This window comes from Ursus arctos, unplaced genomic scaffold (assembly GCF_023065955.2).
Source record: "Ursus arctos isolate Adak ecotype North America unplaced genomic scaffold, UrsArc2.0 scaffold_9, whole genome shotgun sequence".
NCBI lineage: Eukaryota > Metazoa > Chordata > Mammalia > Carnivora > Ursidae > Ursus > Ursus arctos.
The window spans coordinates 24,155,072-24,172,507 of NW_026623111.1; the positions used below are offsets into that span (position 1 = coordinate 24,155,072).

Consider the following 17,436-nt stretch of genomic DNA (forward strand, 5'->3'; position numbering starts at 1 on the left):
CTTAATTATCACTTCTGGTGAATTAATGTTTTAAAGGCAGAATAAAGGTTTATTTTCAGGAATTTGGTGATGTTTGTATTGAACTCTAATGCTTGTGTACAAACAAAAAAACTAAGCTTCCGAGTAGGATTCATCTGACAAGTTAACTTTTATCCCCCTGAGCATTTTTATTATTTACAAACGGACAATTTGTAAATAGAAATTCTCTGCACCAAAACCTCTACCACAGCATTCTGATTGGGTATAAGATATTGGGGAAAAAATCTTCATCGCACCTTTTTTTTTTTTTTTTTTTACCTGCATAAATCTTTATTTTCCTTCTTTCAGATGCGTCTACATCCATACATTACTGTGTTTGGCTGAATTCCACTCCAATATGATGCTCCATTATGCACCATACTCTGATGACCTTGCTACTCCGAAACCTGCTGGAGCCTGCCCTTGGCCGTGGGGTGTCAGCCAATCACTGCTTGTTTCACTTGTTGTGCATTTGATTATCAAGGTTCCCCCCCCATTTAAAGAAAAATACTATTGAAATGAATAAACTTATAAAGGAAGCAGTATTAATAAAGAAATGTGCTACTAATGGATGTCTAAGTCACCAGGAATTCCATTCTCAAAGAGGTGGTTAGCAGAAATCGAAAAAAAAGAAAAATCCCAAGGCACATTTCAACAATAATTTTGAGATTAGCTTTGTGTGGACCCAGGAAAATTAAATCTATTGAGTCTTTGTCTGTAATACCTTAAATACCGACTTTTGATAAAATCCTAAGTTGATCAATATTTTTAAAGGGCTATGGAATCAGTCTTTTCCAGACCGGTGAGATAAGGTGTTAGAGTAAAAGATAGTGTCTCTTGCTCGTTCTGTGTGTGTATTTCTAAGTGTCACCATGTGTATTTGAGTGTGCTCCTAGACATCTACATAAGGACTTTGAGCAACATTTATAAAAAATATTGTCTACAAAACAAATTTGACAGATTAATTTTGTATTAAGCAGTTACTGCCAATGGACTGTTTTTTCCTTCATGTTGAAATATTGACCAAAGAGTCTGTACTATCTATAGAGTTTTTAAGTTTTTGTTGTTAAATTCCTTAAGAAAATTTGGAATCTTTCACTTGGACTTACTGAAGTCACTGTAGTCACATTCAGAAGGAATTTGTGGCTTCCTGCTTTTGTGGTACATTTATCTGAAGGCTCTTCTATTTGATGTCAGAGAACATAAATTCAGGCTGCTTCCGAGAATTCAGAATTTAGATATTGTTGAGAGAGAGAGTGGCTGAATTTTAGTTGTGTAAGTAATATTGTAGTTAAGTCAGGGAATCCTCTAGGATTACCCTCTAGGGTATAGACCCTCTAATTCTCTATGTTTATATAGTTATGTCTCTGTTTGTTGTCTGTGTTTTTGTGCCTAAAAATAAGTGTTCCATGTGTAAAGTTTGATAAATTTATAATACATTTACCACATCATCTGCCCGACGAAGTTTTCCACATGTTTTGAAATACTAAAAATGCCAGATTCTTGGGATTTTTTGGTGAATTATTGTCAATATAAAAGCCCTTTAATAAAAATAAATAAACACTTGAAGAATACTGGGGCGCCTGAGTGGCTCAGTTGGTTTAGCGTCCAGATCTTGGTTTCGGCTCAGGTCATGATCTCAGGGTCGTGAGATCGAGCCCCATGTTGGGCTCTACGCTGGGCATGGAGCGTGCTTTAGGTTCTCTCCCTCCTTCTCCCTTTTCCCCATACCCCCCCCCCCACACACATGCACACACACTCTCTCTCTAAAAAACAATAATAATAAATAAATATTAGAAAAATACTAAAATGTAGAGTTATAGGAACTGTACTTTAACCCCTGTAAATCTCTGATGTATATATTTCAAGATTTTTATTCTTTTAGCTGTGTAATTTTGCAGAAATGACATTTTCAGAAATATTTTTGAAACCGGAGTGAAATTCCTGAATAAAATCTAATTATCCTCAACTTCTCCATTTGTTTTGAGCACAAAGACCAGTATAAGAAGCTGGTGAAAGCACTTTCTGCTTCTTGAAAATGTCATGTTTCCTCATCAAAAGTAGTAACCTTCCTTAGGTATACTTTAAGTATGAATCCTGTAACAAGTCATATCAATTCAAAAACAAATCAGAGCAAAAAAGTCCAGAATTTTGGGATGAATCTAACTGCAACGACATAGAGAGGATATACATAATACATAAATACTTTCACAAAGAACATTCTAAGGCAGCATTTTGAAAACTTGGGTTGCAACCCATTATTGAGGCATGAATTGATTTAGTGCATCTCTACCACAATTAGGAAGATATGAAATAAAACAACCTTCCCAAGTACATCACCCATATAGTAAGAGTAAATGTCGTGTGCAATCCTTGTTTCAGCTGGGTATGTGTGCTCCTGTTCTTGGTTGCCATGGGAAAAAAAAAAAAAGTGTTTTGTTGTGGAAGCAGTTGTAAAGGGTTCAGAACCACTGTCCTTTGTTTGGGGTGGGAAACTATGGCTGTTATTGGAAAAACATAAAAAATCAAAACAAAACAATAACACTCCCAAAGATTTTAATGTACTATTTAGCTGAATTAGAATCATCAATAGCATACTATTACAGAAGCAGTCATCAACAGCAAAAAGCTTTTGAGAAGCCCATTATCATTTCTGTGTGTGTGTGTGTGTGTGTGTGTGTGTGTGTGTTTGTGTGTTTTAATCTTTGAACATGTCATCATTGGTTCCTATTTTGCACAGACTTCCTCTTTCTCCACCTTTCTTGCTCCCAATAGTCACCCACCTCAGGTCTCTTGATCAGTCTTTGTGATTACTGGAATTTACCGTGTAGGGAGATGCCTGTGGACAGAGACAGACTCAGAACAAACTACCCAATACCCTGTAAATTTCAGCACTGGGATAGTTTGTTTTAAATGATAAAATACTATTTTATTTTCCATCACAAAATCTAAAGGAGAAAATGAGAATGTTAGAGACTGGTTTAATCACTTTTAACACATCTAATATCAGCATTGGTACTGGGTATGCAAAAAGTAATAAGATAGAGACTGTGCTCATGGAATTAACATATTATAAAAAGGATTATGGAGCAGAAAATGATAGATTGCATTTGCACCATGCTTCTTAAATTTCAAAAGCGTTGAATGCTGTTTGCTCATTTGCTCCTCAGAACAATCTGTGAGGAAAAGCACCATTGTTATTTCTGAGGTGGGGAAACTGAAGAAAGGAACAATTTATTTATGACTGACGGAACTAACTTAAGAACTTTATAAAGCCTTTGAAGAAATATCAGGTCGGAATTCAAGGGTACTGCCAGCACCTGGGGAAAGTTGTGCAAACTGTGCTTTTGAATACAGTCTGTTTTCTGATTTATCTGGGTAAAATCACCTCAGAAAAACTCCTTAGAACATGCCACGGGTTTGTCAAATGTTTTTGCAGTCACAAACTGCAATTAATACTAACAAAAGCAAAGCGAAACAAACAAACAAAAAGGCTGTGGGCATCATGTGCAGATCTAATTAAGTAACTGGATTTGTAAACAACCCCGTGTGTGAATTATAATAAACCAACAAACACCTTAAGAATTGAATAAGTCACTGTAACCCTCACTCTATTTTTGAGGCTATCGCTAGAAAAATTCAAGGCCCTTAAGAAGTAAATCCGCAGTTTGAAATGTGTCTATGGGAATAATTCTCAATCTGTAACTTTGCAAAACACTTTTCTTAGATGCGTGTGGTTTTTTTTTTTTTTTTTCCATTTCTTTTATAGAGATTGTATTAGTTTGGCGAGTCTTTAATACACAGTGCAAGGCTTTGGGAAGTAATTGAAACAATGGCTAGAACAAGTCACTTCATAGACAGGACAGTGCAAAAACAGCAAGGTAGGCAAGGTATATACCTGTAACTCACAGGAACTGCCTCCAAATCTGTCTGGTCTATCATGGTATTCCCAGTGCTTAGTAGAGTGCCTAGCATATAGGAGACACTCATAAATATTTGTTGAACAACAAACAAAGGGCCTGGGCTTTGATGCTAGATATCCTGAAGATCCCTTCATATTGGATCACTGGACTATGGTATGTCCACTTTTGTATCAGACTCTGAGTGTCCTAATTGTTCTTTTCTTTCCCTGCTGGGTGGATGTCTCCATGATAAAAGGCTACCTGCTGTGCTGGCTAGAGTCCCTGCCTTCTCTTTGTGGGTATGACTCTCATTTCAGTAGCAAATGAGAAATACTCTCATTTTCTCTCTTTCCTCTTTGGTTGTGGTATCAACACCAATCCCTTAAAAAAGATAAAATTAAACTACTAAGCAAATATGCAAAGCAAGGAAGGGAGGCACTGGCCTCCCAGTAGAGTTCTGATATATTTTGAAGGGCTATGAAGAAACATGCAAACATACTGGTTTTCAGTATTTTTCTTGAGATCCTTATTCTCATCTTGTACGGATTCTTGTCTTTATCCTTATCCTTTTACGTATAGAAAAGAACAGATACATATATGCCCAGGCATAGGCGTGAGTGTCTGTATTCATCACATTGTATGTTCTTGCAGATATCATCCATTCACTGTACCAACCCATGCTCACAGATAGAGTGTAAGTTTCTGGTTTTACTCTGAAAGCCCATGGTGAGCATCACTTTTAAAGGTGAGAGCCTGGAATATCTGTAAAGAGACAGTTTACTAAGGAAAGAGGTCTAGAAGAGAGAATATGCTCTTGGGAGTGACGGGCAGTGAGGTGGGAGCTGAGAAATGTCTTACAACTCCTTAGTGTTGAATCACTATGTTGTACACATGAAACTAATGTAACATTGTGTGTCAACTCTACCTAAAAACAAAAACAAAAACAACTCCTTAAGAGCCCATATTCAAAGGAGCATTCTTTTAAATTGCAAATGCAAATTGCAAATGACTTCTGAAGGAGTTGAGTTTAGTCTTTGCCACACCCTGGTGTAAATTGCTTTAAGCAGATAAATAGGTCAGCACCTCGCAAAGGTCAACAGTCTTGAAGAAATGAGGGTTCTGCTTAGGTCCTTGGGGGAAGGATGAGTAGCCTTCAGTAGTTTCAAAGACTAGAACTCTTGTTAAGGCACCAAATATCTCCAACTCCAGCTAGGCATCCAGGATGTAGTGAGATTGTATCAGAAAAAGGAATTTCACGTCTGACAAAAGCAAATCTTTGTGGCCTTGAATTTTGGCCCAAGGCCCTGGAAACCATAACGGTAGGTGGATTGAAATGATTGCAAGATTCAAGTCAAAAAATAGTAAACATCCACTTCCTCCCATTTAGACCAGGTGTTCCGGTTTGGTTTGGATTTTGTTTTTAGTCTGGAATATCATGCCCAACTGCTCTGTTTCCATTCATTTTCTGCTCCTGTACTTTGAGAGAAAGATAGGAACAAAGAAGTAAAAATGGAAGAAAGAAAAACCCACAACCACTGCATTAGCAACGTACTTACTTTCTCCCTCGTATTATTATTATTAGACTACTGTAATTAAAAAAAGTGGCCACATTATTGCCACGTAGCTGATTCTTGTCCTAATTTCATTCAGTTCTCAGAAATTGAATTCTAGTAGGTTTGTACTATAACCCAGAAACCTGAATTTTTAACACTTCCTCTATCTCAGTTCTGATTACAGATGGGAAGTCAGGCTACAACAGTTCTGGGTGAGAGCCCCTGAAATTCTTAACTTCTATCTGGTAGTTCACTTCTCGAAGGCCTCTGGCAAAATAGAAAATGAGCTGGATAAGGCGATCTAAACATCCGCCTTCTTGTGCTGGTTCTGTCTCTGGCCAGCGTGACCTTGTGTAAGTCCTTTGGAGTCTGGAAGCCTGTTGAAACTGTCCTCTGTCATTTTACATAACAACCCCTGCTCTGATTACATGACAGGGTTTATGGGGGATCAGATAAAACAACTGGGGCTTTGTAAAGCATTACCACAATTCAAGATAATATTTACAGTCACCCATGAATTTCTCTAAGCCTTCTTAAAATGTGTTTACACATTTGGCGTATTTTCATTACCCATCATATTAAAACGTTTTTTCGTTTTGTTTTGTTTTGTTTTTCCTTTGCGGGGGGAGGGTGTTTTAATTTGTCTTACTGCTTGTTTGAAGCATCTGCTATTCTCTTGCCCTGATTCATTTCTTCAAAGTTACGCTGATCCCTGATCAAGGTGCAACAGTTGTGGGTGTCTTTACTACGGCAACAGGCCCCGGATATTATCAGAAAGACTTTGGGGGCCTGTTGACAGCTTGGTGGTGAAGGAGGAGAGGAAAGAGCTCACCGCTGTAAAGCGAGTGGTTTAGGAACGGCTTGTAACAGTTTGATATTATCTGATATTATCCATTTTGACACTTAAAAAAATCCCATCATTTTTTTCAGTTATTTCTTCTTCCGTGCAATCTTTCCTGGGAATTTTTGTTTCACGCATCACAACTAGTCTCTAAGAGCCATCGGTTAACTGAGCTTTTATTCTTTTTTTTTTTTTAATTTATAATGATTTTTTATTTTATTATGTTAGTCACCATACAGTACATCCCCGGTTTCCGATGTAAGGCTCGATGATTCATTAGTTGTGTATAACACCCAGTGCACCATGCAATACGTGCCCTCCTTACTACCCATCACTGGCCTATCCCATTCCCCCACCCCCCTCCCCAACTGAGCTTTTATTCTGAGACAGTCACTGTGCTTAGCAGTATACTACATTGTATTATTTACTCCTTTCTAACAACTCCAAGAAACAGGTCCTATTATTATCTCCATGTGATATATGTGACTGGGGTAAAGCAAAACAGAACTTCTCCTAGATCCCATCCCCTCTACATATAACAGGGTCCACTAATTCCCTATAGTCAACTCCCCTCCAACCTACTTCTCTCACCAAATCTGAGAATTTTTATTAGCGTGGTATCCCTGATAGATTTTAATTTACATGTTTATGTATTTAGCATAGTATCCCTGATAGATTTTAATTTGCATGCTTAGGTTGTGGTATGCATTGTATTCCAGTCCACAATACCTCCTATGTATTCTTAGCAGGTTTACAAGAGAACCAGTATCAGCTTGCTAGCGCTGCCATACGAAATACCAGAGACTGGATGGCATGAATAACAGAAGTTTATTTTCTCGCAGTTCTGAACACCAGAAGTCCCAGATCAAGGTGCTGGCAAATTCCATTGCTGATGCAGACGCTCTTCCTGGTTGTAGGCAGCTATCTGCTCAATGTGTCCTCAGATGGCCTTCTCTCTGTCCCTTGCTCTTTCTAAGGGCACCAGTTCTAACAGATTAGGGCCTCACCTTCTGACTTCATTCAACCACAATTACCTCTATAAGGACTGTAACTCCAAATCACTCACATTGGGGTTCGGAGCTTCAGCATACGAAGTTTAGGGGGACACAACTGAAGTTCATTTTTTAGTTTATTACCTCTTAACTTTTTATGCAGATCATTGAATGCTTTCTGCAATTTTCAACTTTCACAGGGATTTGTGATATTAAGTAGCATCTTAGTTATTTTAATTTTGCCAACCGATAAGTACATCTAGGTATATTAATTAATGTAAAATCAATGTTTATATAAAATAGTCCAAGAATTTTTCCACAAAGGTAGGCGGTCTTTTTAAATGATGATAGTAATATGTAGTCTTAAATTTCTAGTATATTTTCAGCATTAAGATCCAAAGGAAAAGCCGTAGGAGTTAAGTGGGAAAGGAGTCAGTTGAAACTATAATAATGTAGGTTTAGTAATCCGTCTTTTCTAAGGACGCTCTCAGTGGATTTTCATGCATGACGGCATAATTGGTCTGACAAAGATCCCGTGGGTCTGACTTCCCTTGGCATATGGAAAGTGCCCAACACGTACTGAGGCTGGTACCACCCTTCGAGCGACTCTTCACCAACTATTGACATGTATGCATTCAATACACTGCATCATTACACGAATCCATGGACACGTGGAGGACTTTTTTTTTTATTGTGGCTCTCTATTTTCCTAATAAGGTTAAAAATTCATGCAATGAAATATGTAATGAGCGGCCTAGGAGCTATATATATGTCCAATGGGATGTAGGAAGTGGTGACTTTGTTAGGGTAATACAGGGTAAATTCATCAAAAGTCGGGAAGAGAAACTTCTTTTCTGCCCTTTGGTCAGAATTTCTAGGCAATGGACCGTAACAGCTGAATAGACTTTTTCTAAGAATTTCCTTTCTAAGTTTCTAGAGCTAATTTTACATTTAACCTCCTATATTAAAAATGGCAGATTAATCAGTTCTTTTTTTCAGGGAAATGACAATAATTGTGGCATGAACTTAAAGGGTTTTTTTTTTTATTGCATCTGAATCTGCTTTTCATTGCATTTAACTTTAAACACAAGGATCAATTTTAGATAGAGATGGCATTTCTATACAGTATTAGGAACAAAAGATAGTAATACCTATTTTTTTCCAAACCAATACACACTCTATTAGGTCAGGAACATTTAATTTGCTTTATTACTAAAACTTCTTGCTTTTTTCTTTAATGTTTTACCTTTAATAAGAAACCAGTGTCTGTGTGCATGTACATGTATGTATGATATGTATACGCATTTATATATGTACAGACACAGAGGTAATATAACTAACATTTCAGAGCCAACACTGAATGAGTGAGTATTGAATGCCAGTTGCATAATTGTGTGCAAAGCATTGTTCTAAACACTAGAGAAGCAACAGTAATGAAAACAGATAACAATCTTTTCCCACTGAGATTCAATTTCAGTGGGATAATACATAAATAATAATAGCTAAACTTATATTACATGCCATGTCCTATGCACTGGTCAACATATTTTACATATATTAACTCCTTAAATAGGTGCAACTACCCTGTGAAATAGAGCTAATTATCTTTACTTGTAGATAGGGAAAGTGACACACAGCAGGGTTGAGTAATTGCTCGTGATCAACACAATTTGTAAAGTGGCCGAGCAGAGGGTCAAATACAGACAGTCTGAATACAGGGGCCACACCTTCAACCACTGTGTGTATGATTTACAGTCAACTAGTTCTAGGAGAATGAAATTGGATTCACTTATTTCTCTTAAAGGCTTCAGTGATATTTCAACCTTCCTATTTTATACCTTTTATACTCTGTTCTTGAAATTAGGTCACTCAGTCCAATTTTTTTTAATAGTACCGTCTTAAACCTTAATCAAAGTTAAAATCAAAAGGTGGGAAGGTAGATTTTAGACTAGTAGGTGCTTCCTCCTTCTATCCACTCTCTGCTCTTGGGAACACCTCCTTAATATGTTTTCCTTTTTTGTCATTTACCTTAGTGTTCTTTACTTCACTCAGTATTCATAGTCTGTTATGTATATTATTAATACAAGTAAGAAACATAAATTCATTATTTTTATAAATCGTCGTTTTATTTAGGGTAGGAAATGCCTTTTTATAGAGACTACAATTTTACCTAGAAGATTTTTAAAATATACATTTTATTTACCTTTCCCCAGAAAGAAAATACATGTTTTTCTTTTGGGTTTTTGGTTTTTGTTTTCTAAATATTCACAACATTTGAAAGAAAGCAAAGTAAAAGTGAATTCCTTATAAAATATTTTTTTTGTAGTTTATTCTCGTTTTCCTCAAATTAATTGCTCATTATTAAATATTCAATTAAAAATGACCTATATCGTATCATAGTTTTCCTCTTAAAATATTTTATTATTCTGTTTCTTTATGAGACATATTTTCAGCCCCCTAAAATGTGAATGACTACAACCAAAGCCCATTATGAAAATAATAATTTACTAATTTTTTGCCATGACAGTGTTTTCTTAATGTGTTGATGACACTTTTTATTATAGGATCTTTATTCACCTGAATAAATGTCTCTGAACGTGTATCTTTGTAATATAATTCTGGTTCCGTTATGTGGTAATTCTGTATCTTATGCTCTGAAATGTTCTTTTTATACTACTGGAATGATTTAAACTTTTTAAACTTTGAAACCATTGAATCAAATCGTTGAGGTGGTTGTTTCCACAGTCCACTTAAAAATTTGTAGAATTTTGTTTTATGAATGATAGGTATTAAAAATATTGCTAGCATTGCTGTTATTTCTGACTGATGGAAAGAAAATAGGATAAAATGGTGAGGAATCCGCCTCATCTCCTCCGGGCCTTACTTGAATACTTGAATTCTTATGGAACCCAACAGATCCCCTCTTAACATTCTCTTAAAAGTTTCACTCCAGTTTGGAAACAACCAACTTAAAGCCAAATTACTCTGGAAATTATTTACTGTTTATTATTGGCTTATTAAATGCAGGCATCATTAACACATTCTAAAATGACTACATAGGTAGAGTATAAGTAAAGTAGATAGAAAGAGTTTGGTTTGAGCTAGGAAGCTGTTTCGAATTTAGTGTCTGAAAATGGGCAATCAGTTATGAAATCTGTAAACATCAGCGTAGGTATTGGTACACGTTTAGGGAGCAAAAATAGAAGAAAACACAAAAAACGCAGTGTGTTTTGCATAAGCACATTACAAGACTTGGTGATATTCTTCATGCTGTTATCACTCTAAAAAATGTTTCCTGGATACACCTTGTGAGTTGTGTTGTTTTTTCTATTCACATGGATAAGTGGGGATTGTGTTGCGTCTTCAGGGATAAATAGCATGAATACCTACTTTAAACAGTAAGCAAATAATAATAATGCATGCTTATGTGTCCTTGAGAATTCACCGCCATGAATTTTGAACTTTTTGATTGTTTTTTTGTGGAACAAGAATAGTTGTTGCTACAGACGAGGCAGGGATTCCTCATGGCAAAGAAGCGTTTGTAGTCATGTAGCTGCTCCGTTTAAGCCTGAGAAGTGGTTTAATAAAGAACTTTGTTTTCCTGTACGTTTATGTGTTCAAATATTACACATAAGATTGTTTGCTAATCATTAGGTGATGTGACATCCTCCAGGGACGTGAAGTGTCCCCACTGTGTCCCATTACAGTTGACAGTGCATGCCCAATGTACAGGAAGAACCGATATGGCTCATACAATAAATTCACTCGTACACAGTACTTCCATCATCTACATAAATGTGTCTGTACACCTTTCTCTTCTCTTCATCAGCAATGCTCAGTTCTGCATTTCAGGCCAGAGCTGCCATGCAAAGAAAAGGAGAGTGATTTGTGCGAAGCCTACACAAAGGAAATCCAGCCACATCTCTAGTCCTCAATCATCGTGTCCTGCACGCTTGTGCAACTTACCTCGTGTTCACAGTGGACCCGTGTGGTGCTTTTTGGATTTGTAGCCTGAGTAAGAGTGCTGCCATTTGAGCTGTGAATTTAGTTTTGCTTTTGTTAAGGGTCAGAAAGAAAGAAACTATTCATCACATTCTGCTTCCTATAAAGAGACATTGAAATGCAGAAAGATCCTCACATCTAAAAGCGTGCCTTACCATACAATATGCCCCTGCATTAGTGGCTACAGTCTGGCTGAGAGGCAGATGCAGATTTTATAAGATTTATTTTGGTCTTGATCTCTGAGGTTGAGCAGATCGCTGCAACTTTTCTCTATCTCGTGTTTCTAACTTATTTATCGCACCATGGGAAAGGTAAGAAACTAAAAATCAGTGAATCTTTGGCTATTGGATGAATGTAATTTTTATGACATATTACAGTAAACAAACTATCTGGGGAGGATGGAGGGAGATTAAGCAAAAACGAAGTAATGGCGCTAAAAGCTGCAGCCAACCCATTTTCTAAGAAGAATTAGTTGTTGTTTTTTTTAAAAAAAGACTATCTTCTTATCAAAAGTAAGCATCATGTTGTCATCTTATTCCTAGCGCTCATCTGCAGGAGAATTGAAGACATTTTATTTTATCACTTTTAGTAAAAGCAGAAATCTCTTCTTGAAGACAGGAGAAAAAACATACTTCAGAACTGGAGAGGAAAGTCTCAAGTTACAAAAAGAAAAATAAAAGGAGGGTTTTGTTCAGGGGGCCAAATAAATATATGGCTGATTTCTTTTTTTTCTTATTTAAGCTGGTTTCTTACTGGGGCTGTTTTTTGAATAATTGGAAAAAAAATGGGTGGGGAGGAATTTTTTCATCAAAGGCAAAAGATAGTAAAAAATAAAAGTTACTAAGGGAATAGAAATAAGAAGTTGTATCTTTCTCTACTTTCATGATTGTCTCCATTGCCCCCCTAAACTTATAAATGAAAACCTCTGAAAAAATATCAAGCTTTGAGGAAAGTGCTAAAGAGTAAACAGTAACATTCTGTGATCCTTCAGCCCCCTACTCTCTCAGTCTCACTCTCTCTGTCTCTCTCACACGCGCACACACACAGACACACACACACATGCAGGAGTGCACGCTTGCATACCCTCACTAAGTGAAACTATTTTGTTTTAAATTAGTCACACAATTACCTTTGCAAACTAAAAATAATAATAGTAATAATCAGTTCAGTGAGCATTGAAATTTTGGAGCCATCCTGGCATTTTTGAAAGCTGCTTTTAGAAAAGTTATTAACCATCTCACTGGGTTTCAAGTGGTGAAGGGACATTGCTAGAATAATGATAGCGGAGTGGACATTCTGCACTTGGCTGTCTCCTAGAAGACATTGGACGGAGGCAATCCGTGTCTCCCTCGATCCTTCAGGCTCCTCCACAGCGAACTCAGTTTATGATGTCAGAGGTGTTGCTCTTTTCTTTCCCCAGGGACATCCTGTAAGCTTTTACACTTGCTCTATCTTCATTTTTCCCGCCAAACAGGCTGAGTTTTCTCACTGTCTCAGAGGAAGTCAGATGTCAGTAAGTACCAAGCACGGAAGTGATAAGAATATATTTTAAACACTGAATTTTTTTTTTTAAGTTTTTGTATCTCAGCTACACTGAGAAAGCTACAAAGGACTAACAAACTTGGGGTTTCCAATATTCTTTGATAGTATAACTAAAAATTATTAAAAGCAAAGGTAGAACTCAAAAGTTTGCCTAAGATGTGTTCCCACCAATCTATGTGATCCTGAATCAGAAAGGACCTTAAGTAAGACAACTGGAGGTTACATGTCCAAATGAATCTTATTCATTCATTTATTTAATGCCCGACTATTGATGTCCCATTATATTTGACATGTAAGACAGGGGCTCATAGTCTTGTGGAGGAGACACACTGGCAAAGGAATAATTATACTGTAGTATGGTTATGGGTTATAATAGGAGCCATACATACCCGGGAAGGATTTAGTGATGCCTAGGGAGGTTGACAATTGACAATTACCTCACAAGGAAGTTATAATGTGGCTTTAATTTATTTCTTCGGCATCAGTCCTGCAACGTTGGCCATAGGGAATTAACTGTTCTTATTGGAGCTGAATTGGAATGTATTTTCTCCACACCTCATCCTCCTTTACATTTCAACAGGTTTTTGCTTTTTATGCATCTCTAATGGATTTTTTCTTTGTTAAAATTAGAACCACTTAATGAGCAATTCAGTTAGCCTCACTGCTTTTTAGTCATTCTGTGATTTTGACCAAAAACTGAACTTATTCACTGTAACTGTTCACTCTGAATTCTTCACACTTGGCTCTGAATGACTTTTAGTAATTTGCTGATGTCAAATCACCTTCAAATGGGAACTATTACTATCACTGAAGAGATTGAAAGAAAAGAGACACAGGCTGCCAAGCGATTTCCAAAAGAGGAGTTATATAGATGCTTTTAATCACGGCAACATTACTGGAATATTTACACCCTCTCCAGGCAACTTTGAAAAATACAGCGACTCATCTGAGTCATAAGTTATATTTTCCTAAAAATAGTCATGTAAGCTTGTATTTTTATATTTTGTATTTATTTTATGCATTATCTAAAGTGTTATAGCCCTGGGATTTCCCAAGAAAAATCATCATGTTTTTTTTTTTACAATTTCTAATTATTTTTAGTCCCTTTTCATTTCTTCTAGTGCTCTCCTTCTCCCCCGAGCACCTATCATGTCTTCTATTAACACTGGTACTTGTTATCAACTGGCTTTCAGATAGTCCTGCTTAAGTGACTGGTTGATGACAGCTTTTAAGATGTTGCCTCTCCAAGTTATATTTCTATTCTGGTGGATTCTGGATGAACAGAAGGCATGATGTGAGGCTTTCTCATGAAAGGAGTCATATGAGATGCTATCTAGATACAATACAGAGGAAAACACTGGGAGACAAAACAACCCAGGTTGAATTTTCTCTTACCATTCTTGGTCCCTTGATCTCTTGAAGGTATCACTTTATAACAGACCTCTGGTTTTGTGTCCAGGTGGCAGTAAGGTGTCCCTTGTTTGGTGCCACCACTGCTCCATCACTCAGGGTCAAATTACCCCATATATATATACATATACACACGTATATACATATATGTGTTGAGTTCACATAAATATAAACATAAATATATACACACACACAATGTTTTCCTCTAAAGAAATAATAGCCTTATTTAAAATCCTAGGGTAAATTTTGCTCTGGAAGTACCACCTCCAGGAGGTAACAGAGGCTGATAATCCTAATTTAGATGATAATTTAAAAATTCTAAGGTATATTTCTATCATTTCTAAAAAGTATTAAAAAGAAGCTGCAACAGGGCCACATTTGTAAAATGTCCTTGTCCAGCCTCATGGTGAAAGATCCAAAAAGGAGGTTACTTATTGGAAGAACAACCAGATTAATTTGGGGGGAGTTAGAGTCAGTTGTAAGGCCTACAGTATGAAAAGAGAACAGAGGACTAGATCTTCTGGGATGGGCGACACAGTACAGTCAGCCTTGGTTGTAATCCCTCTTTTAAGGTTTTGGCATCTCTGTTCCGTAGTCTTTTATAATTCTATAGTACCCTCTTTTCCAGTCTCCTGAGGCCTTATTTTCAGTAACTGTTCCTGAAATCTACCTCATTTACGTTCTATAAAAACTTGCAGAACCTCTGTGTAATTCCCTGAAGGTAATTGTTGAAATATTCTATTAAGAGTACATTTAAACTGATGGATATTTGTGGTTTAATATGTTAATATTAATAGCAACTATTTGTAGGAATTGGAAATTGACTTGCAAAAACATTCCAGCTAACAATGGCTATTTCAACTCTCTAAGTCTGAAGGAAGAGAAGCATTTGTCTTTTATTCCTTCCTTCCTTCCTTCCTTCCTTCCTTCCTTCCTTCCTTCCTTTTTTCCTCTTCTTTTCTTTCTTTTCCAAGTTTTTAATTGGGTAGAGTCTAGTAAACCATACATAGATGTTTGTTGCAGCAGTCTTTTGAGGATTTAATAATCCAAGTTATTTTTATCCCTGGGTCATTTGTACCACTGGTATCATGGTGGATTCTGTCATGAATCATAGTAGAGCAGTATAATTAATCATTTGAACAAGATATATGATGTGCCTTAATACTTTAAGTATTTCAATGCATTTTTGAGTGTTTCTCCATTATGGCAATCTGTAATATGGCTTTTAAAAAGGTGTTGGCTAAAACCATCTGTGTAAAGATAAAATGTTTCAGTATGCTATGTAGTTAACTTTAAACTGTGTCTAAGAAAACGGAGGCATCGTGGTACTATTTAACCAGGAAACTTTATGTCCTCTGGAATGTTGGCTGATGCATCTAACCATAATTTTCCAGGTATCTTCCAGGCCTTACTTTAGTGTAACAGTAGTTTCCTACTGCCCTTGTACAAATTATTGTGAACGTGGTGGCTTAAGCAACAAACATTTATTTCTTAGGGTTCTGATGGTCAGAAGTCTGAAATGGGTGTCAGTGTGTTGGCAGGGCTCTACATCTTTTTTGGAAGGTGGAGGGAGAAGCTGTTTCCTTCTTCCTTCCTTCCTTTCTTTCTTTCTTTCTTTCTTTCTTTCTTTCTTCTTTCTTTCTTTCTTTTTTTCCAGCTTCCAGAGGCTGCCTGCAATCTTTGGCTCTTGACCATCTTCCATCTTCATGGTCAGCAATAGCTGGTAGTCTTTTTCATGTCCATACCATTCTGACTCTCTGCTGCCTCTCTGATGTATTTAAGGACACTGTGATTGCATTGGGCTACTTGGATAATCCAGGAAAATATCCTTATTTTAGGGTCAGTTGATTAAAACTTTAATTTCACTTACAGATTTAATTCCCCTTTGCCATGTAAAGTAACATATTCATACACTCACAGGATTAGGATGTGGACATCTTCACAGCGGGGGAAAGGGGGTGTGGGCATCATTCTGCTCACTGAAGGTCTGATAAGCAAATATTCCAAAAATTTGATAACCAGATTTTATAAACCACAAAATATTATTTGGGCGGTCTCTAGTTGGACTTTTTTTTTCTTGTGTGATCTCAACATTTTAATTTATTACCCAATAGATATTTTATCGTTACCTCTACTCTATCTTAATTTTCCCTCAAAACAATTTATCTGTATTTGAAAAAATTTAACAATAGAAAAAGCTGAAATGATCAGTTTTCTTCTTTTTGTAAGATGAAAAGCTTACTTTCACAAATAGAGCCATCAAATTTTTGAGATGTGACCAGAAATATGATTGCCAGTTTCATGATTTCCTTCTTAACTTTAATAGGATCATGAGACTGGAGCAACTTTCCAAATTGTTTATTTACTCAACATATTAAGTGTCTATTATGTACAAATAATACGATTGTTGATACATAGGGTCTGACTTACTCAACCAGAGGCAGTGAAGGGGTGAGACTAGTCTAGAGGTGGAGTAGATCTGATTCCTCTTTGGATTTCAGTATCCTAATCTGTAATTGGAGGATTCCAGTGTCTGCTTTGTAAGGGTGCTGTGAGAGTTAAGTGAGATGACGGGTACATGGATACTAGAACATATAGGAACTCAACAAAAAACAGTGACTTTACTCTCTAGGATTTGGCCTGACAGTGATGCCATTAGAGGGACAACATGACAGCAGCGGTAACTTGAGGGCAGGAGAATGTAATTATATCTGGCACTGGTCATAATTACTCTCTCTCTCTAACTATCTTGGCTTATGATCTGTTGCACTGCAGAGCCCATACCAACTATGACTGGACTAGTAGTTATCGACAGAAGAAATGATACGTTTTGACTTAGAAAAGACCATACAGTCACAGCTTACTCAAACTCATTCAGTTTACTTTATATGTATTCTCTTTGGAGATAGTGAATCCAAGATAGTGTTCCCTTCCAAAAGAAAAAAAGAAAGAAAGAAAAAAAGGAAAAGAAAACGAAATGCTGACTCTGGAGAAAATACTTGGCCTCACCAATTCTCATCAATCAATGCTCCCTGAGATCCTAATGGAGACATTCCCTGTTCCTTCTTTGATGTCTGAAGTTCTCACAGTGCACACATGTTAACATCGCTTAGTTTCTTAAAGTCCAATAGCAATTTTTGTCTCTTTGTCTGAATGAGCAAATTTCAATGGGTCCA

General features: G+C 36.7%; 1 protein-coding gene across 11 annotated transcripts in view; it reads left to right on the forward strand.

Moving 5' to 3' along the window:
* Nucleotides 1–17,436, forward strand: part of PCDH7 (protocadherin 7) — a 408,598-nt gene that overhangs the window by 11,623 nt on the left and 379,539 nt on the right. The window contains exon 2 of one of the 11 annotated variants that reach the window (XM_026508685.4): nucleotides 328–10,912. The exons of the other annotated variants lie outside the window; for them this stretch is intronic. Within the exon in view, the coding sequence (XP_026364470.1) occupies nucleotides 328–363 (36 nt within the window). The 3' untranslated portion in view covers nucleotides 364–10,912. Of the gene's footprint in view, nucleotides 1–327; nucleotides 10,913–17,436 lie in introns of those variants that run through there. 11 annotated transcript variants of the gene reach the window in all.